Source organism: Delphinapterus leucas, chromosome 13 (genome assembly GCF_059928025.1).
Source record: "Delphinapterus leucas isolate spDelLeu-1000000601 "Yukka" chromosome 13, BTC_Dleu_Yukka2, whole genome shotgun sequence".
Lineage (NCBI taxonomy): Eukaryota > Metazoa > Chordata > Mammalia > Artiodactyla > Monodontidae > Delphinapterus > Delphinapterus leucas.
Genome location: NC_143141.1, coordinates 14708796 through 14729256, shown reverse-complemented (window position 1 = coordinate 14729256; position 20461 = coordinate 14708796). Strand labels below are relative to the sequence as shown.

The 20461-nt window shown below is 55.6% G+C and overlaps 1 protein-coding gene and 1 pseudogene across 1 annotated transcript in view; both read right to left on the bottom strand.

The window, feature by feature from the left end:
- Positions 1 to 2409: 2409 nt before the first annotated feature.
- Positions 2410 to 10953, bottom strand: LOC149747696 (small ribosomal subunit protein eS19-like; annotated as a pseudogene).
- A 122-nt stretch (positions 10954 to 11075) lies between these two features.
- Positions 11076 to 20461, bottom strand: part of POLR1A (RNA polymerase I subunit A) — a 75714-nt gene continuing 66328 nt past the window's right edge. The window contains exons 28-34 of the mRNA XM_022556064.2: positions 17671 to 17797; positions 16280 to 16390; positions 15413 to 15706; positions 14464 to 14664; positions 13123 to 13240; positions 12471 to 12635; positions 11076 to 12087 (exon numbers count right to left, since the gene is read on the bottom strand). Coding sequence (XP_022411772.2) covers positions 11987 to 12087; positions 12471 to 12635; positions 13123 to 13240; positions 14464 to 14664; positions 15413 to 15706; positions 16280 to 16390; positions 17671 to 17797 — 1117 coding nt within the window. The 3' untranslated portion in view covers positions 11076 to 11986. The remainder of the gene's footprint in view (positions 12088 to 12470; positions 12636 to 13122; positions 13241 to 14463; positions 14665 to 15412; positions 15707 to 16279; positions 16391 to 17670; positions 17798 to 20461) is intronic.

The following is a 20461-nucleotide window of genomic DNA, read 5'->3' as shown; positions in this document are numbered from 1 at the left end:
AGGCCGTGCCAGGGCCTTGGGACTTACTCTAAAAGCATTGGGGAATGATCTTCAGGTCCACATTTAGAAAGATCAATCTGGGACTTCCCTGGTGGTGCAGTGGTTGGGAATCTGCCTGCCAATGGGTTCGTTCCCTGGCCTTGGGGGGTCCCACATGCCATGGAGTAGCTAAGCCTGCGAGCCACAACTACTGAGCCTGCATGCTGCAACTACTGAAACCCGTGTGCCTAGAGCCCGTGTTCTGCAACAAGAGAAGCGACCGCAATGAGAAGCCTGTGCACCGCAACAAAGAGTAGCCCCCACTCGCTGCAACTAGAGAAAGCCCGCACATAGCAACGAAGACCCAACGCAGCCAAAAATTAATTAATTAATTAATTTAAAAAAAAAAAGAAATCAATCTGACGACAATCCATCTATGTGCAGGCTTGATAGCAGGCAGGCAGGGATAGAGGTGGGAGGTCAGTAGGTAGCTGCCCCATGGATCAAGCCTGGGATGGACCTGAGCCATGTGAGAGGACAGGCTTGGTGACCAATTGGCTGCAGTTTAAGAGGAAGAGGTGAGGTGAGTCCCGGGTTTCAGGTTTGGACAATGGGTTGGATGGATGTCCCTCCCTTTGACAGGAATGTGATCTCCTATGGGGAGATCTCCTGTAGGCAGGCCCCAGGTTGAGAGCAGAAGTCACGGAAGCCACGTGCTATTGGTCAGAGTTAGGCTCAGGCCAGCCCAGATTCAATGTGGGTGGGGATTGCCCAAGAGTGTGAATACAGGGAGGTGTGATTCCTTGGAGCCACTGGGTAACAATCTTCCACCACATCCAAGTAACAGGCAGGAAGGAAGGGGAAGGACAAGGCCCAAAGCCAGAGGCACCTGCCACCTGGGCCTGTGGCCTTTTGGCGAGCTCTCCCTGAAGCCCTGCTCTGACTTCCTCTGGGCCAGAAAAGAACCAGGTCACGTGAACACCCTTAGCTGCAAGGGAGTCTGGGAAACTGAATGTTTTCACCTGCGCACATTGTCATCCCCTCAAAACCCTGAATTCTCAGGTAGGGAGAAGGGGAGCACGGCTTTGAGTAGGCCACTAGCAGAGTCTTCTGTGGAAGTCTCAGGGGGGTGGGGGTGGGGGGACTAACAATCACTGAACACCTTTATGGGAGAAAAGCCATGCTTAGTGCTTTACACAGAATTTGGTTCAGTAGGTCAAGGGTGGGGCCCAAGAATTTGCATCTCTAACCAGCGCCCAGGGGATGCCAAGGCTGCGGAAGCGAAACCATGCTTTGAGTGGCCCTGAGCTGGGTCACACTGAGGAAACAACAACTCCCAAATCTCAGAAGCTTAAGTGACAAAGTCTTATTTCTTACTCACGTGACCTGTCCACTGTGAGTTGCTGGGGCTTTGCTCCCAGGAACCAGGTGGCCAGACCAGAGGGAGAGAAGTCACCGCAAAGCATCTTCTGGTTCCTTCGAGTTGCATGGCTGTGCCCGATATCAGACCTCAGACAGGCAGGAAGAGCTGCTTTGGTGAGTGATCCTGTGGGCTACCCCAGGCTTCATAGAAGCAGTGGGATTTGAGCTGGCTGGGCTTTGAAGGATGAACAGGAGCTTACCCTGCAGAGAAGGGGGAGAACATTCCAGGCTGAGGAAACACCATAAATTAACTACCATTGATGGAGCACTGATTATGTGCTAGAAGCTTTCAGATCGCTTCCTTCTGAGCCCTCACAAGAACACCGAGATAGTATTGGTCCCTTTCATGAAAGAGGAGACTGCGAGTTTGAGATCAGGTCACAGCGCCAGAACATGGGAGTCCAGGAACTTGAACCCAACGTCCAGGGCTTTCTTACCCTTGTCACTGTGGTGTCAGGGAGGTTGTATGGCTGTGCAGAATGATCTGTGTGCTGCTGTTTCCTGGAAATTGTTTCCAACACCCAGAGGATTTGGGGGGTGGGGGCAGTGGGACTCATTAACGGACAGCAATTTTTATTGTGGTTAAATATACATGACATGAAATTTACCATTTTTAAGTGTACAGTTCAGTGGCATTAAGTACGTTCACATTGTTGGGCACCATCACCACCATCCACCTCCAGAGATTTCTCATCTTACAAAACCGAAACTCTGTACCCATTAAACAGAAACTCCCCAATACCCCTCCCACCAGCCTCTGGCAACCACCGTTCTACTTTCTGTCTCTGTGACGCTGACGACTCTATTCCATATAAGTGGAATCATACGGTATTTGTCCTTGTGTGTCTGGCTTATTTCACTTAGCATAATGCCTTCACTGTTCATCCATGTTGTACCATGTATTGAAACATCATTCCTTTTTATAGCTCAATAATATTCCATTGCATGCACGGACCCCATTTTGTTTATTCATTCATCCATTGATGGATATTTGGGTTGTCTCCACCTTTTGGCTATTGTGACTAATGCTGCTATGAACATGGGTATGCAAATATCTCTTGGAGTCCCTGCTCTGAATTCTTTTGTGTATATACCCAGAAGTGGGACTGCTGTGTCCAGAGGAATTTTTAACATGAAGGACTTTATGTGGGTCAGAGGTGCTGGTGGGCTTCTTTGGGGTCCAGGGGAAAATGCTGCCCACCAGCACTGTAGGAGGAGGCCCAAGACCCCCCAGGTTCCTCACTGCTCCCCGCTCCCCACCCCCAGGATGTCCTGGTTAGGCACCCCTCACCTGCTGCGGGGGGAGGTGGGGCTGCAGGAGCCCCGACCCACCACCCAGGTGCAGAAAGTCTCTCTGCCCAGTTATTTAACTGTTTATCAGGCATAGATCTTGCCCCCCTGGAGTTGGGAATTTCTCCAGGGAGAACAGCCCTTCCCCTCTCTAAGCCTCTCTTTTCCTGGCTATAAAACTGAGGTGCTGGTATTGGCCCGCCTACCTCACAGATTGTCAGGAGGTTCAAATAAACTAATGGACGTGAGGGACACGGAGATGCTGCTTCCTGCTGGAGACCCACCCCCCGCTCCCAGGCTGCCCTCCACGCACCCCTCTTGGTGGGTCAAACAGGGGCACTGCTGGGGTGACGGTCTGCAAAGGCTGAGGCTGCTTCCACAAGGCCGGAAGAGCCCCCGGGGCTGAAATAGCTAAAAAGAGGACAGCTCAGTAAGATCACTTCCTCAAGACAGTTCTGGGGCAGTGGTTTGCAAATTAGAACATGACTGAGAATCCCCCAGAGGGCTTGTTAACACAGAGAACGGACCCACCCCAGAGCTTCTGATTCTGGAAGGCTAGGGTGGGCCCCAGGAATCTGCTCTCCTACAAGTTCTGAGGCTGAAGAGGTGACGCTGAGGCTGCTGATCTGGGGACCGCATTCCGAGAACCACGGCTCTAGAAAATGGAGGAAAAAAGATGCTTATTTTGAAGACCACGGACACATGAGTTCCCTCCATCCCTCCTTTCCTCTCCCCTCCCTTTCTTGTTTCTTTCCTTCCGCCTTTGTCCAACATTTATTATTAGAGCACAGAGTCTGGCCTGGGTTGACCAGATGGTCCTTGGCTGCCCAGGGCCCGAGGCCTGTGCTTGTGACCAGATGCAGAGGAGTCTGTGTGAGTCAGGCTGCTGGGGGGAGGGAAAATACCATGTTCTGGGCGAGGGGCCAGGCAGCCTTCCAGGCCCTGCAAGAGCCCAGGGCACTGGGCAAGGCCGGGGCAGCCTTCCTCCGGGGTCAGGTGGTGCCCACACAGCAGGACGCTGGGTGAGGAGCTGGTCTTGGGAGAGGCACCTGATATGGTGCCGTGCCAGGCCCCGGAGCCCAGCCCTAAGGCGCTTGCCAGGCTAGGCCTTCCGAGGCAGGGCTGGAGGAATACCCTGGCGGTCCAGTGGTTAGGACTCCACGCTTCCACTGCAGGGGCACAGGTTCAATCCCTGGTTGGGGAACTAAGATCTCGTAGATTGAGGGCTGGCAGGCAGGCTGAGAGGTTCAGTGAGTAGGGGCAGAGGTCCACGGGCACTGGGGCAGACAGCCCTTGGCCCTTAGATGGCCAGGTTGTGACATTTTTCTTTGAAGGCTCCAGCGTCCTTGTGTCCCACCCCATGATGCATGGTGGACCCTGCAGTCCACCTTCCCAGAGACTCATCCATCAGGCTTCCCTGGACCTTCCCTCTCCTCCCTAATGGACCAGGGTCTCATTCCTCAGGGCCTCCTTTTCTATTTTCAAAGGAGATCACAAACCAATCCGATCAATGGAACCTAATATGGTCCCCTGTGTCCATCATCAGAACCCAACAAAAGCGCCAGGAGATGAACCGCAGAGGCTCTGCTCCAAAAGGGACACCAAACCTGGGCGTCTTCCCTGGAATTTGATCTGACCCCATGGCATTGCTTTCACCTTCTCCAGACCTATTTCTTCAATCAAGAAATGGGGCCAATAGGATGAGTGCCGAAGGGCTGTGGGGATCGTACCAGCTAGTATCACGGGAATCCTGGGTAACTGGTACCTCTCTCCTCTGCAGCCAAGGGCTGGCCCCCAGGTTCTGAGATTCTTTCTGGTAACACACATGACATATTTCTCAAACTCTTCAAAATTTACCTCCGCTTTGATTGGGGCCATAGGTTGGGGTTCTTAGTTCCTTAAGGTGTCTGCTTGCTGTTTATTTGTTCCAGTTTCATCTCGTGAGCTGCCAGCTCCCCAGCCAGGCAAAGCACAGGACCCCCTCCCCGCACGTGGCTGTCCCGTCTGTACCTCTGCGAGGCGCACTCAGAAGGGGTGCTCTCCGGCCGGGGGAGGCATCTGATACCCTCCCGTCTGCCAGCCACACTCCATGTAGGCAGCTTCTGACGCGAAAACCCCTTCCTTGGGGTCTGAGCGGAGGGGGTGGGCACAGTGCGGAGACTGGGAGCCCAGGCTCTGGAGCCCGCAGTCGGGCTGCAGATCCTCAGTGGCCCCACATGTTGACTGTGTCCATGTGTTCCCAGGGAAGGAGGAGCGTAACCGTATCCCTCACTGCCCTGGGTGAGCGGCAGGGGAGGGTGGGTGTCCGCACGTGGGACCCAGCTAAGAACAGCCATGCAGGAGCGGAGGGCTCCTCTCCGTGCTCTGCTCCTGACTTCGGGAACTTTCTGCTGTTAGCACGGTCCCTCCAGCGCTACGGAGATGCCGTGTGCAGACCTCCTGTTGGTCCCTCACAGGGGGGAGCTTGCTTTGTCAGTCAATCTCCGTACTTCAGAAGATGCCCAGTGTGGGTTCTGCACTGAATTTTTGGCCTGTATTATCTCATTTAATTTGGGAAAGGGTGGAAGTATTTAATGCAGATGACAAAAGGCTATCTATATCAGTAAGAAATAAGAGTTCATCAAAATTGACAGTAAAGGTCAATAGAAACCAACCAATAGAAAATGGGCAAAGGATACAAGTAGACAATTCTCGTTTAAGTGCAAATCAGACTAGCCAATACATGTCTGAAAAGAGGCTCAGAATTATGAATAGGGAATTGCAAGTTAAAGTAACAATGAGAGGTGTTGTTTACCTCTCAGAGTGGCTAAAATTTCAATGATTCCATTTTGTAAAAGAGACAATGTTCCTCTCCCCTCCCACCCCCACCCCCCCGGCCCCCATAGATGTGTATGTGGCAGGGTTTTCTCAACTCTGGCACAACTGACATTTCGGGCCAGATAATTCTTTTTTTTTTTTTTCTTAATGAATAAGGCAGCTTATTAACCCAGCATCATTTGTTGTAATGCTTCTTGTTGGCAGCTGCCACCTGTCCAGCGATTCTGTCCAGATCTCTCTGTCCTGAACATGTCAGTTTGCAGCCCCCATCTTGGTCCTTTCCCACCACCTTCAGCCCCTCTGGGGCTCAGGGGACCCAGCGGGCCCCACTTTTTGAGCCTGTGCTGAAATGGCTGGGCAGGACACTTTCTCTGCCGTCCCCCCCAGAGATCTCGGTCATGGAGCTGTCCCAGCGCCATGCCGGAGGTACAGGTGCAGTGCTGTGGGAGCAGCTCGCGTGTAGAACGACGGGGCGTGAGCTCTTTGTGTTTGGCCAGCTTGACAGTGTCCACCCATTCAGGGCCTTTCAAGCTTCCCGGACTTGCTGAGGAAGGCTGCCAGGGCTCTGACGAACTCCCGCTGGTTCACGTCTTTTACAGTAACTCCAGGCATCGTGGGGCCTCCGCACTGCCAGCCAGGGGAAAGGAGGGGACAATTCTTGATTGCAGGGGCTGTCCTTGTATTGTAGGGTATGTAGCAGCATCCCTGGCCTCTACCCACTAGATGACAATAGCAACCCCCCCCCGCTCCCCAGTTGTGATGACCAAGGATGACACTGCCAGATGTTCAGGGGGCAAAACTGTCCCCCACCTCTGCTTGAAAACCACTCGGTATATAGCTAAACATTGACAGCTGCGTATGCTTTAATGAGCACTTACTTAATTTTAATCACTATTTTATAGATAAGGAAACTGAGGCACACAGAGGCCAAGTAACTGTCAGCTGAGGACCCGAGATTCCAAGAGGAGTCTGATTTCATAGCTCAGTTTCTTGCCTGAAATGCAGCCGCGCTGCTCAATTACATTTTTGAGGTTTGAGTGGTTGAATGTACCGGGACTTCAGATTCACGTTTCCAGGCAAGAACCACGGGCCAGGGAAGGGGAGCCCAGGCCTGTGGTGTCTGAAACTGTCACGTATGAGGCCATAGCCCCAGGGCTGGCTTGGCTCCCTGAGACGACAGTGCTGGGGGGCCAGTCCAAAAAGCATCAGCCAGCAGGGCCGCCTGACCTCTGAGCAGGGCTGACCACCATTTGCAAAGAAAGGCCTAGAGGCTGAACCACGGGGTGGGGGTGGGGGGGGAAGGTGGAGGAGCTTGGATGGGGGCAGGTGCATGAGGAGGGTGGTGATGACTGGACTCCTGATTCTTTCTCATTTCCCTCCCTTCTGGCATCTGGGCACCCAGGTGCCTCCCTCCGCACTCACTGTCCCCACACTGCCCTCTCCCCAAAGCCCCGCTACAGCCAGCTGGGTGGGCAACAGCCCTACCTGGAACGGCAGGGGAGGTGGGCGGGCGCATGTTCACGTGATGCCTGGTGGCTTCCTCAACCTTTGGCCGGGTCACAATGGGCTGAATTTCCTGTTGGCTCGTCTGTTTGGGGCCCTAGACCATGAGCTCTGTGAAGGCAGAGCCTGGTGGGCATCAAGATTGGGTGGGTGCAGGATGAGGGAAGGAGGTGGGAGAGGGGCAGTTGCTCAAGGGCTGAGCAGCTCCAGTGACACCCAAGCCCAGCCCCTGGTGAGCTGAGGTGCTCAGCTCTGTCCCCTGGGACTAGGTTCTGGCCTTTCGCCGGATCTGTGAACAAAGCACGGCTGTGAGTTTTCAACTGAACAGAGCTCCTGATTACCTCTCCTGGGAGGAGAGAAGAGCTGCTTAAAGAACTTGAGGCATGATCCTCATTCAATAATTCAAGCTTAGCTTTTTAAACGGAAACTTCTCTTGGAGCTGCTTCTAGAAACACTTGCTGGTTGTGTCCCCTCCTCCTGTCCCTGCAGGTCCCCTGCTGGTAGGAATGTGTAAGTTGAAAAAGCAGTTGCCCTGATGTGCTGGGCTGGGAAGCAGCATCACCACCTCTTTCTTTGCTGAACCCCCAGGAAGAGCTGAGCAAGGCGTCCTTTGAACCCCACTGTATTCTTGGCACCATGAGAACTTTACCACACACATGCACTCCCGCTTTCTGAAGACAGGGATCAGACCTTAAGATCTTTGTGGAGAAACCTGGCGTCCATGACTCACTTGTCGAGAGGTCAACACACTAATAGGAGGGGATGGTGGGTGGCTGTGACTTGGCACAACATAGGGCTTATTCTAAGTCGGTGATTTTCAACCCTGCTCACGTTAGACTCATGCCCCAGGCTCATTAAATCAGAATCTCTGGGAAAGTGGTCCTGTAATCACAGGTTTTATAAGCTCTCCAGGCGTTTCCAATGCGCAGAGTTGAGGACCTCTGTTCTAAGTGGACTTTGGCAAAAGGGGGGCTTGACGGTGTAGAAATATTGAAATTTTAGACTGTAGCTATTTCGGCGCTTGTGACCGAACTAAGAGCCCTATGTAAGTGAGGCAGGAGAAAGAAAATCACACCAGGTTTGGCATACCTGCAGAGTCCAGCAAATCCATCACCTGAACTGCATGGCCCCAAACACGAGCGGCAACTGGTTCGCTCATGCTGCAGTCCAGTGCCACCCGCTCGTGAGTGGGTGAAGTCACAGAGAAGTCGCTGATGGACGACTTGTCACCTAGCCAGCTTTTGAGGACCGGTCTTTCCTATTTCAAGAGCATTCTCTGGACTCCTACAGACCCCCTAAGGGCCCCAGCATCGGATTGGGTCCCGCAACCCAAATCAAATCCACGATGAAATGCCACCTCACACCCATCGGGATGGCATATATACGGTATTTCATCATGGATTTTATTATGTATATAAAACATATAAAACAAAACAGGAAATAAGTATTGGCAAGGGTGTGGAGGACCCTTGTGCACTGTTGGTAGGAATGTGAAACGGTTCAGTCACTGTGGAAGATAGTATGGCAGCTCTCAAAACATTAAAATAGAATTGCTGTGTGATTCAACAATTCTACTGCTGGGTCTAAACCCAAAACAACTGAAAGCAGGTACTTTAACAGATATTTGTACACCTATGTTCATAGCAGCATCATTCATAAGAGCCAAAAGGTGGAGGCAACCCCAAAGTCCACTGACAGGTAAATGGATAAACAAAATATGGTACATACATACAATGGAGTATTAGTCAGCCTTAAAAAGAGGGAAATTCTGATACATGCTACAACATAGATGAACATCGTGGCTATTATGTTAAGTAAGCCAATCACAGAAGGACAAATACTCTTATCATGCCACCTATAGCAGGCAGTGGTCAAATTCAGAGACAGAAAGTAGGATGGCGGTTATCAAGGGCTGGTGGGAGGGAGGAATGGGGAGTTATCACTGAACGGGTACAGTTTTAGTTTTGCAATGAAGGTAACTGCGATGATTACGCAACAATGAAACTACTTAATGTCACTGCACTGCACACTTAAAAATGGTTAAGATGGTAAATTTTATGTTATTTTTACCCAAGTTAAAACACAAAAACAAAACCCCACAGCCTAGTTCTGGGGTGGGCACACATGAAGGAACCCACATTTTCACCAGAAGTGGTTTATCAGAGTAATGGCCTGTAACAGCCCTGAAAGGACCAGGGAGGCCCAGGGGAACCTACGTATATTGTGGCTCCTGTATTTTGGGGGAAGGGGACAGACTGGGAATGGGACAGGGGGCTTTATCCATTCCTTGGTTTTCTTCTCGATTCAGGTAGAAAATGTCTCAAAAGACTCACTGGGGTACCTGTGGGAATGCTGGTAGTGTTTTTGATGAGAACCTAGAGAGGGGAGATTTTTTAAAAATTTAAGTGTTGTTAGAAGCAAGCAAGTAGGTAGGAATTGATACGCGAAGGGACAGGGTGGTGTGAGTGTACATCCAGGAGCAGTGTCTGGTCCAGCACCTTGGGGTTCTGCGAGAACTCGTAGCTTCTGTGAAGTTTGGGAACCCCACCAATCACAATCCATTCCACTTTGATTAAAAAAAAAAAAAAAAGATCATTCAGGGGAATTCCTTGGCAGGCCAGTGGTTAGGACTCTGTGCTTTCACTGCTGAAGGTGTGGGTGCAATCCCTGGGTGTGAAACTAAGATCCCATAAGACGTGTGGCACAGTCAAAATAATAAAAAAATTTAAAAAAATAATAAAGAAATGAAGTTGGTAAATATTAAAAAAAAAAAAATCATGCAGCTTGACCTATTCTCTTCATCAGATTTGACTTGGACCTACTTGTGGCTCTCTCCAAAAATCAACTTTGCCCTCAGAGAGGAGCCTTTACAATACTGAGAATATTCCAAAGGACATGCCATCTTAAATGGCAAAGGAGGCCACCCCCCCCACCCCCCCAGAGGCTGCTGAACAAAGAGTGGCACTGAAGTGAGCGTGTAAATCCTATAGGGGAGAAAGGGAGTCCTGGTCTGCCAAGATGTGCAAGCCTGGAACGTCTGCTTACAAACCAGGAGTAGGTCTCCAGGAGAGAAACACGCATAGAATGGAGCTGCCCAGGACACGCATGGATGGTCGGGCAGGAAGGGCAGGGGGCCATCACCCCACTCCCAACGCAGGTCAGGGGTCTGATTTCAGCAAGCACGTCGGCCCTGCCCACGTCTGGGGCTCGCTTCTTCACCTCCGCACCCTCAGTTCCCAGGCGGGGCTGAGCCATGACACTCAAGTGCTTACGCCGAGCCCTAGGGCCAGGTAACCACATGCTTATTTGTCCAATGGGCACCTTGTGACCTCCTCTGAAGACCCTGTCCCACAGTCCAGTAGGAGTGGAAATTATCAGGTTATAAATTGGTCCTTTAACACCCAGAGAGCACATCTTCACCTGTGGTGTGGATTCCATCCTGACCCTTCTTCCTGCGCCCCTCAGAAGCTGTCCATAATCCTCTGTACCCAAGCCCTGGTTGAACCCTATTTCTTCTTTTTGTTTTTTGGCTGCGCTGTGCAGCACGCGGGATCTTAGTTCCCCAACCAGGGAGCGAACCTGCGCCCCCTGCAGTGGAAGCGCGGAGTCCTAACCACTGGACCACCAGGGAAGTCCCAGGTGAACCCTGTTTCTGCCAGGTTTTCTCTAGTGTGGGCACAGGACACACAGGCTGGGTTCTGTCATCACGTACCTTGGAGGGAGCAGCATGGTGACTCTCCCCAGGCGAGGCCTCCCTTCCCAGCCCAGACACACATAGCTACCTCCTTCCCACTGGCTTCTGCTCTCCTGGCCTCAGGGCCAGAAGCTGGCTGTGGAAGGGGGACACCACAGGGCCAGGCTGGGGTCAGAGTGGGAGGCTGCCAGGGCTGAGCTCTCCCTCCACGTCCTCTGCCAAAAAAACAGGAAGAGGAATCCGAGATGTGACTGCGCTGAGTAATTCCAGTCCCAGGCTCTCAAGTCACAGATGTAGAAACCACAAACCGAAGAGCAAAGAACAAAACCAAAAAGCCCGCAGTCTTTTAGACTTTTCTCCTCCCAACAGCTAGTTCCAGTGATGTTTATTACTCAGCCTGAGTTGGAATAACATTAGACAAAAATAGAAACAGCGTCTGGTTTTACAAAGCCTCGGCACAAGTCCTCTGATTTTTCTGCCCATGCCAAGGCTGCTTGCTGCTGGTACCAGAGGTCAAGGGAGCCCGGATGACCCCGGATGGAGCAGAGCCTGCACAGGGACGCAGGTCTCAGTGCTGGCTTGAGAGCAGAGCCAGGGAAAGACAGCCGGGCAACTTGCTCAAGCGGTACAGCCCGGCTGGGGATCCAGGGTTTTATGTCTGGGGGTGAGCCGCTGGGGCCCCGAAGAGACCAGCCCTGGACTCAGGGCTGATCTGGTTCAGAAGGACACGTAGCCACATGCCAGCAGGGCCAGGGCTCTGCCCCAGGCACGGAAGCTGGGTGGGTAGAGGTCTCCACCAACCTGTGCTTGTTCCAGAGAAAGAGCCTTAGCAGGGGCCTCTCTGGGAACTCTGTCCCCAGGGGCTGGTGCGGCCAGAAGGGGCAGGCCACGCAGCAGCAGGGCCCCCGCTCGTCGTGGGCCTGCAGGAAGCCTGCCTGCAGTCACTGGCTGCTCACAGCACTGAGACCTCGCGCCCCTACCCTGGGGGCGGCCAGGGGTTCCACCTCCAAGGCCTCCTGCAGCACAGGGGGAGGTCCGGCCGCCTCGGAGGGGCTCGGGGGACTTGGTGGACCTCGTGCGCATCGTGAGATGGGGAGGGGCAGGGGTGAGCAACGTAGCCACTTTCCAGGTGAAGCCAGTCCAGCCCAGAGGCCGGCTGCTTTTTGGACCCCCCCTGAAGTCACTGCCGGGCTCTGCACCGTCACCATGAACTGCCCGGGACTCCGGTCTCCCGGTCCTCTCCTGTGACGGGCAGGCCAGGTGGCCAGTGCGCAGGGGCTGCTATCTCAGGGGCTGCTTGAGCTCGAAGAGGCCTGTCCCGCCCTTGACGACCTTCCCAACCACGAGGCAGGCTGACGGCGACCTCAGCTCATCGTGGGATCCTGGGAGAGACACAAGAGTGCTCGTTAGTCGGCTGAGGGAGAAGTCGGGCGTGGTGGAAGGCGATGGGGGGCGGCACTCAACACTGAGGCTGGGCGGGTGGGGCACCTCCGAGGCCACGAGGGATGGTGCTGAGGCCCAGGGTCTGATGGGAACGAGGCCGCGCTGCTCCTGCGTTTCAAGGAGAGGAAGACCCTCTCCCTCTTCCCCAAAAGGCAGAGGCAGCTCTCCCATCTGCTGCCCGCCCCTGCCAGCTGCTTCCCGCAGTGAGATGCCAAGATCTCCCCTGCATGCGCGGCGTGTGGAGAGGTGCCTGAGGGACGAGCCCATCTGCCCAGAGCAGACTCAGGAGAGGGGAGGCCAAGGGCACCTGCCCACGACTGACCCATCATGGTGGCCTGCTTCAGAAACTGGAAGCTGGTCTCAAACGTCATCTGCTGCAGTGGGGAGGAGTTCGACCGGATCCCAAAGCGGTTCAGTGGCTTGTAAACACCCTCGAAGCACATGTAGTCAGCGACCAGGGAGAGATGGCGGGGGTCAACGGCGATGCCTGTCACACGGGCGGCAACCGAAGGGAGGGTTAAGCAGTGATGAGGGGACGATGGCAGCCGCATCACCTGACACAAGGGCGCCCCCCTCCACCTCCGTCACCTACTCACTCAGCTCCCTAACCCCCGACCTCGGCGGGCAGCCCTCCCTCCCCGGTCACCATTACTACATCTCTCTCCACTTCCATCCAGCAGCACGGGAAGCAGCCTTGCAGGACACAAGACCCTAAATCACTGTTTGCACTTGGGAACTGAAACCCTGAAGGCAGGATGAGGAAGCAGACTCTCCCTCAGAGGCCAGCAGACGAGAAACAGGCTAGGAGGCCTTGGGGACGGGACTGACAAGACTGACCCACAAGGGACTCCCTCTCCACGGTGGTTCTGAGGATCCCCTACGGGCTCCATGCTCACCGTGCCCCTATTTCAGTTTCCTGCGGAGCTGGATTGACACCCCGGGACCTCCCGAGCGCCACCCGCAGCCCCTCTTACCGTACACGGCGAACACATCCTTGATCTCCTTCTCGATCACCCGCAGCGCGGCCTCGATGCCGTACGTGCTGGCCATGGCATGGATGTCATTGGAATAGAGGCGACGCAAATCCAGGACCTGGGGGAGGAGGGGGGGGTTGGTTTGGAGGGCCTGGCCTTCTGCGCCTTCCTGCGGACACACCCCGCCCAGGCCGACCCCCCCGCTTGGCTGGCACTCAAGCACAGCTGATGACGAAGTGGTTGCGAGGTGGCCCAGGACTAGCGAAAGGAAACAGTGTAGGCAGAGCTGCCAACAGCACGCTGGCCGGGCCCCAAGGTCTGTCTCATCATCACCAGGGCTAGAGGATGACTTGGTACCTGCTTTACAGTCAACAGGAAGAAAGGTGTTTGTCTATTTAATGGAGAGACCTGTTTCCTAGGATAGAGGCTTCCCCTGGTAGGCGAGGCAAGCTCCTCAGCAGAGACCCAAATGCCTCCCCCAGGCATGGGGAGCAGGGCTGGGCCTGCTGCATGGGGGTCAGCCGGGCCCTATCAGGGGCCTGGGGCTCCAGGTCGGCTGCCCCGGGGGGCCCACGGTGGCTCTGCACTGTGGCAGGTCACCCCCAGAGGCAACAGCAAAGACCCTGGTGGCCTGCCTGGCCTCGTCTGGACAAATCCCACGAGCACGACGCGGAGCTTGGCCTGTCAGTGGCTGGCTCTCGGGAGGCATGAGCCCTGCCTGCTGCGTCCTCCGGGAAAGCAGCCTGTGAGAGGCTCTGGGGCAGAAGGGGCCTTAGTGGGGCAGTGCTGTGTGGGGTGGGGGGTGCGTGTGAGGCCGGAGAGCCTCGCCAGCTTGGTGCGCGCGGACTAGGGAAGAGTGAGCTGGTCCTGGCAACTCAGAATTCTGTGGGGAAAACTCGCGCCCACGGGTCGAGAGCACCTCGGAAGGTTCTGGGAGGCTCAGTGAAGCTGGGGGGAAGCAGGAGAGAGCCCAGAGGAAAGGGTGGGGGACCAGGCGGAACAGGGCGCACAGGCCTCTGCCAGGCGTGGGGGTGGGGCGGGGCCCCTCTGCACCCAGGGCCTCCTTCACCCGGTAAAGTGAGCAGCCCCCAGGCCAGCGACTCAGAAAACTACTTCTTACGAGTCTACTTCGGGAAGGTTTTAATTTCAAGGAGAAGAAACTGTACTCAAAGTGATTTGGGAAACTCTGGGTTCCGTAAAGTTAAGCCGGTTCCGTTCTGCAAGCCTTACCAGGCTCACGTGCATTGGGGACCCCCGGGAGGTGTGCCGGGAGGCGCAGACTCGGTTCGGGGACCCTGGGCTGGGACTGCGAACAGCCCAGGAGGGAGTGGGGCCACGCACCTCGGCGTACTTGAACAGCTCCGGGAGGTTGATGCCTTCTGTGTTTAAGACGAGCTCCTTCTCGTTCTTACTGTTGGTGGTTTCGTTCAGGAGGCACCTCGTGATGCCCTTGGTCGCGTAGACGACGGCACCTTGGGCCAGGGACACTACCAGGGAGCTCATGTCAAAGTTGACCTTGATGAGAGGGAGTTTCACCATCACCTGCAAGAGGAGGGAGAGCTGGGGCTGGGGAGAGGGCCGCCCCAGACCCACCGCCCGGGTTCCCCGGGAGACGCCTCCGGAGCCCCACTAGGGAACACCGGGGCCCTGCTGGGGCGAGCGGGTGGCAGGCCGGGCCTGTGAATGCTGGGTGCCTTCGCGGCCACACGGCAGTCACCTCCAGTCTGCTGAGGAGAAAACAGCAGAGCAACGTTTTCACAGATGTCGGTGAGAACGGTGAACATCACATCCACTCACACCACCCTTGATATCCTTTCAATCACCACAAAGCACAACACGTGTCCTTTCACGGGTGCAATCCCGGTCACGGCTCCGTACCCACACTACCACTTAGGAACCAATGAATCGGACCGAAGGAAAGGACTAAAACGCCAGTCTGCGTGTAGAGACGTCCAGGCATCCAAGCCACCGAGTCTCTCAGGCAACACTGCAGTGCTGAAGCTGGGGGCCAGGAACAAAGGCGGTGTGAGGAGTGAAGTGTCTCTGCCGGTCTCTAGGACAACCGATACACATCAACACACGTGTTGTGCCGAGGCCTGAAGTACAACGTGAAAGCACCCGTAGGGTCTGGTGGCTCAGGTCCCCGTGCAGAGAGAGGACTGGCCCACGAGGGTGTGAAAGGCGAACGTGCGAGGCCATGACCGGGGGTAGCAGGTGCACAGCTGTCACCAGCCTCTTTAAGGGACCCGGGGTGGAGACGAGAGCAGCCGGTGGCCGCCCCGGCACTGACCTGGCACCACAGGCCGCCCTGGGTGTCGTACTGGTAGTCCTCGATGAACGGGTGGCACTCGCGCACGGCCCGCACCCGGCATTCCACCGCCTCGGCGTCCTGGGGCTCCCGGCTGCGGGTGGGCTTCCACGGCTGTGCCAGTGGGGCGGCGGGGAGCGAGTCCTCCTCGGGGCCTGAGCCCCCCTCCTCCTCCTGCGCCTGGGCCCGGGGAGTGCCTTCCCCGAGGACAGTCCCTTCCTCCTGCAGGTCCTCGCTGTCCTCGCCGTCTTCACCGCCGTCACTCTCGTAGTCGACCTGGCGGGGGGTGGAGCGCAGGCCGCGTCACTCGGGCTCCACCAGCCGTTTGGGCTTGGCCTGCCCGACAGGCGCCCCTGCAGCGGCCTCAGCTGCTGGCTGACCCCGGCCTCGCCTGCTCCGTCGGCCCGGCCGCCGTCCTCCTCGCTTCCCCCGGGGATGCCAGCCCCTCAGCCCCTAGGCCCCCTCCTCTGAGCTGAGCCCCGCCCCGTGCCTCTAGCTCTGGCACCCGTGGAGCCGCTCAGCCCTGCCACACCGCCCTCTGTCCTGGCAGCAACCATGGCAGTGGAGGACCAGTAACGGGCAGGAGAAGGAGGTATTTTCATGGCAAAGACAGGAGGCGGCCCGACTTCCTCCCCCTGCCAAAGGCCTCTGGGTCCTCGAATCTGATTCAGACGCAGGGACGGCCAGCCCGTGCCCACCCGCCACCCCGTGAGCACCGCCTTCTCAGCCCACTGGTGCGCTGGGCAGCCCGCCTTGCTTCAAGGCTCCTGATGGTTCCAGCATGACGCACAGGCACGGCCTCATGCACCAGGGGGCGAGCCCTCATCTGTGACAAAGGGGTCCCCTCACCTCCTCCTCTTGTTTCTCCTTGCGTTTGGCGTCTGAGGCATCAGCGTCTCCCTCCTCAGCTTCGGCATCCACGATGTGCCCCTCCTCTTCCTCGTCGCCTTCCTGCTCTCCCTGGGGTGTGGGGACAAGAGAAAGATGAGCTCTGATACCCTGGTGAATCCATCTCTCCACCCACCACACTCACCCAGCCACCCACCTGCCCACCCACTCATCCGCTCATCATCGTTCAGCCACCTATCACCTTGCCAACTATCCATCTACCTACCTCCCACCCCCCTACCCACCCCTGGATTCCACGCTTCCTTCTCTGCACCCTACATCTTTACACGTACCACTCGCAAAATCTTGCATTTAAAAAAAAGAAACAAAAGAAAGGAAGTGCCAAGGCTTTTCAAGTCATGAAAAGAAGGTGTTATTCCAAGTAATTTTGTTATGGGTGGAGATGAAGAGAAAGAGTTGTCTTGGTATTTTAAAAGCCAAATATTTATACCTTTCTCCTGGCCTTGGTTCCTAGTTCCCTGTAGTCTCCTTCTGGGTGATCTGAGAATTAAGACTGGGCAGCCTTTCAAAGACATCCCGTGCCCATCTGTGCTTGAGTTAGCCAACTAGTAGACCCCGGGACAGGAGACCTGGCACTCTCTCTCTCTAGGTAGGCCAGGCCCTCATTTTAGGGATGAGGAGACAGGCCCAGTGAGAGGAGATGACATAGCTGAGGTCACCGAGCCGGGAAGGGACAGGACCAGTCTTCGTTGTGGCCCTGTCCAAGCACAGCACAGCCCTACCAACTGCCGGCTCAGATGACACCCAGGGACCTGCCCCACACCGCTCCTGGGCCTCTTGGCAGATGAGGTGCCATCATTCCTGGACTGTTTTGCCTCCACTGGTTTTTCCCTGGCTCTATCCTTTTTCGTCACTGTAGCCCAACTTCCCGGCTTCAAAATGCCTCTCTGGTCCTTGCCTAGTACTCCGTGGGCCTCAATTCATCTGGCCTAGGTAAGTCAAAGGCAGAGTGAACGAAACCAGAAAAAGAACTTCCAAGACCTCAGTGGGTACCAATACTTTGAGACTAACCTCAGGAGAAAAAAAACCACCGACAGAGGGGTCCCTGAGAGCAGAGAGATGCATGACCTGGGGCCCCCACCCAGGGCCAGGCAGACCATGCTGCCCGACGTGGCCCGCCACACTCAAGAAGGAAGTGTTGCTTTCCGGCTCTCTCAGAACAGTGGATAAACGCTAAGGTAAGTGGAGAGATGGGCCAACAGCAGGAAGGGGCTCAAGGGGCACCGAGGATGGTCACAGAGCCGTCCTAGGAGAACTGACTCAGTGAGCCGCCATCCGATGTGCTTCCCAGCCCTGGACCCTCCCAAGGGGCCCTCAGGGGACTCGCTCACCCGACTCCTCTCCGACTCGCCTTCGTCGTCTAGATCCCGCTGGGTAGCTCTCCGCGTGTTTACGCTTCTGAAAGCTGATGCTTTACTATTCTTCTTTCTGATGGATTCCATCAGAATTTTAAAGAATCTGAAACGAGAAGAAAGCCACGCAGCCCCGTTCAGTACCAGCACCTCCATTCTCCCCTCACTGTGGGGACAGGATGCTCTAAGGATCTCACACCCGCCTAAGGTGATGTTGGGGACTTCTACAGGAGACGGAGACCCTGCCTCTCCCTTCAGCTCACTTTTCCCCCTCCTGCTGTTTCTGGGTGGTATATGGCGCATCGGAAGGAACACTGCTCCACACCCAATAGGCCTGGACTGAATACGTGCCTTGCCATTCCCAGGGTGCATGGCCTCGATCGCCACAGATGCTCTCCTGAGCTTTACCTCTCTCGTCCGGAAAACGCGGATATTAATAGATACCATGCAGTCTTGCTTTAGGGATTAGAAACAACCCCACATCCGATACCTGTCATGGGGCCTGGCAGGCTGGCTGCCCAGCAAGTGACAGTTCTTGGTGCTGTGTGGTGGCCGTCTAACTAGGGTGGCAGGGCCTGCAGCGGGAGAGGGGAGTCCAGGCCGGCCGGGACGAAGACCGCCCCCAGCCCGCCGCCTACCGCATCTCCAGGAAGTGGCACTGCTCGGGGCTGGCAACTCCTGTCTCCTTGGTGTGGGACCCCCGACAATTTGATGAGAGAACTAAGATGTGGAAGAGCTTATCGGGATCTCCAAGGCGGTGATAACTTACTTTGTGGCAGTAAATCATGTCGACAGGTTAGAACGAAACCAATTTAAAAGGACCAACTTGAGGCAGAGCCCAGAGGACCTTTCCTGGCCCCTGGGTCCTTCCCTCCTGAGTTATCTATTTCTTGCTTCCTCTGGGCCTCACCCTGTCTCCCGCCCCCTGCTCCTTTCTTCATATAACCTCTTGCCCGTCTTCTGCATCAGGCCATAGCAGCACATCAAACAGCCTTCTTTTAATTATATAAAGTATCAGCTCCCCATCTGCCCAGCCAGCCTTCCTGTGTTCTCCGAGCGCCTATGATGGGCCCACCATGTACCAGCCCTGAGGGCAAAGCAAGGATGAAAAGACAGGCACTTAGAGCTTTAACTGGAGAAGCAGGCAGGTCAGATGTTTACTATTTTGTTCATTAAAAACAAAAGACTGCTACTCTCCCTCCCCACTATTTTTTTTTTCCCCCAACGTTTTAAAGTTGTACAGGGTTTTGGCTGAGCTTCTACCCTTGGCAGAAAAAAGCCTCCTCACCACCGATCCAAGGAAGAGCCTGGTCACCAGGTGCTGTGGACAGAGACCAGAGGGCCAGACAGGGGAGAAGCCCGGCTTGACTTTAGAAAGATACGGTCCACCCGGGAGGAGTGGGGGGAAGAGATGTTTCCGAAAGGACAGGCTCTGGTTCAAGCCTCTGTTCTGCCAGAGTCTGGAGACAGAGACAGACGAGGGCCTTGACCCTGCCTGTAAGTGCTGGGACCGCCCCTGCCCCACGCCTGAACCTGCAGTGCAGACTGCAAGGCGCGAAATGACACGGACGGGCTGTGAAGCTGGGCTGCCTCCGCACACAGAAGCTGCTTGTCGCCTCCCTCTGCTGTGGGGCTGCCGCCCTGGCCTGTCCCTTCAGGTGACATCACCCCTCTGAGGCTCCCTTGCCAGCACTTCAATCCCCGCAACTGGCCTCAACCCCAATCCCCCACCTGCTCCCACCGCCTGCACGTGCATCGTTGGGCTTCTGTTCGGGCCATGTGCGCCGCCATCAATTTCCCCAGCCTCCCCTCGACCTGCTGGAGCCGCGCCCAGGCCCACGGTGGGGTCTAAACACAGATGGAACCCCCCAAGAGACCTTCCCTAACCACCCCCGGTGCAAATCCTTTCTACCCTGCCTGCCTCTTCTGGTGAACAGGACCAGTGCAGAACGTGACAGAAGGTGAGAAAGGAGAATAACCCCCTGAACAGTAAGTGGCCGGCATGTCACCTGTGTGCCAGAAGTTCTCCCGGGGGTACAAAGAGTCTGTCCTTCTGTGATTTTGCCCAGAGCCAGGAAACCGGAGGCCCACAGTGACTGTTCTGTGAAGGTCGTGCTGTTTGTCGGAATGTGGCAACTGAGGGGGAACCGGAGGGGGGCAGCTGCACAGAAACCTCCGTCCCACATAAATAATTACCGAGGGAACATGACCCTCAGCTGTTTCCGAAAGTGCCTGCCAACAGCTCCACCACCTGCTGTTTGCAGAGTCAGACTCACAGAAGCTCTCGCCGCAGACTGCTGGCTTGGTGTTACACGGCTGGGGACCGGAGGCCGTGGAACTCACACACCCCTGCCACCTAGCTCGGTACTCCTGCCACCTCACCACCCCGGCCCACCTTCCAGACCATTTCCACACACACCCAAAGGGGTGGGCGCCAGGACAGATGTTGAGCGGAGCTTCACGGCTTATACACCTCCATCTAGGGAAGCGCCTCTGTGTCTCTATTTTTTTTTTCTCCAATCTGTGTCAAAAGAGTCTCAAGATCCCACAGCTGGGACAGAAGCAGGGAAGAAAGGGAGGGAAAAGGGTGGGGAAGAGAGAGAAAAGGAAGGGAGAAAGGAAAAAGAAAATGCTCCCGGCGGAGGGGGGGGCCCTTTTCTGAAGGCACACCCCCATCCCCGTGTGGTCTCCAGGGGGCCTGCGTGAGGCTGCTTCGCTGCCCAGGCCTGGCAAAGGTAGCCCAACCACAGCCCCTTCCACGTGCTGCTCC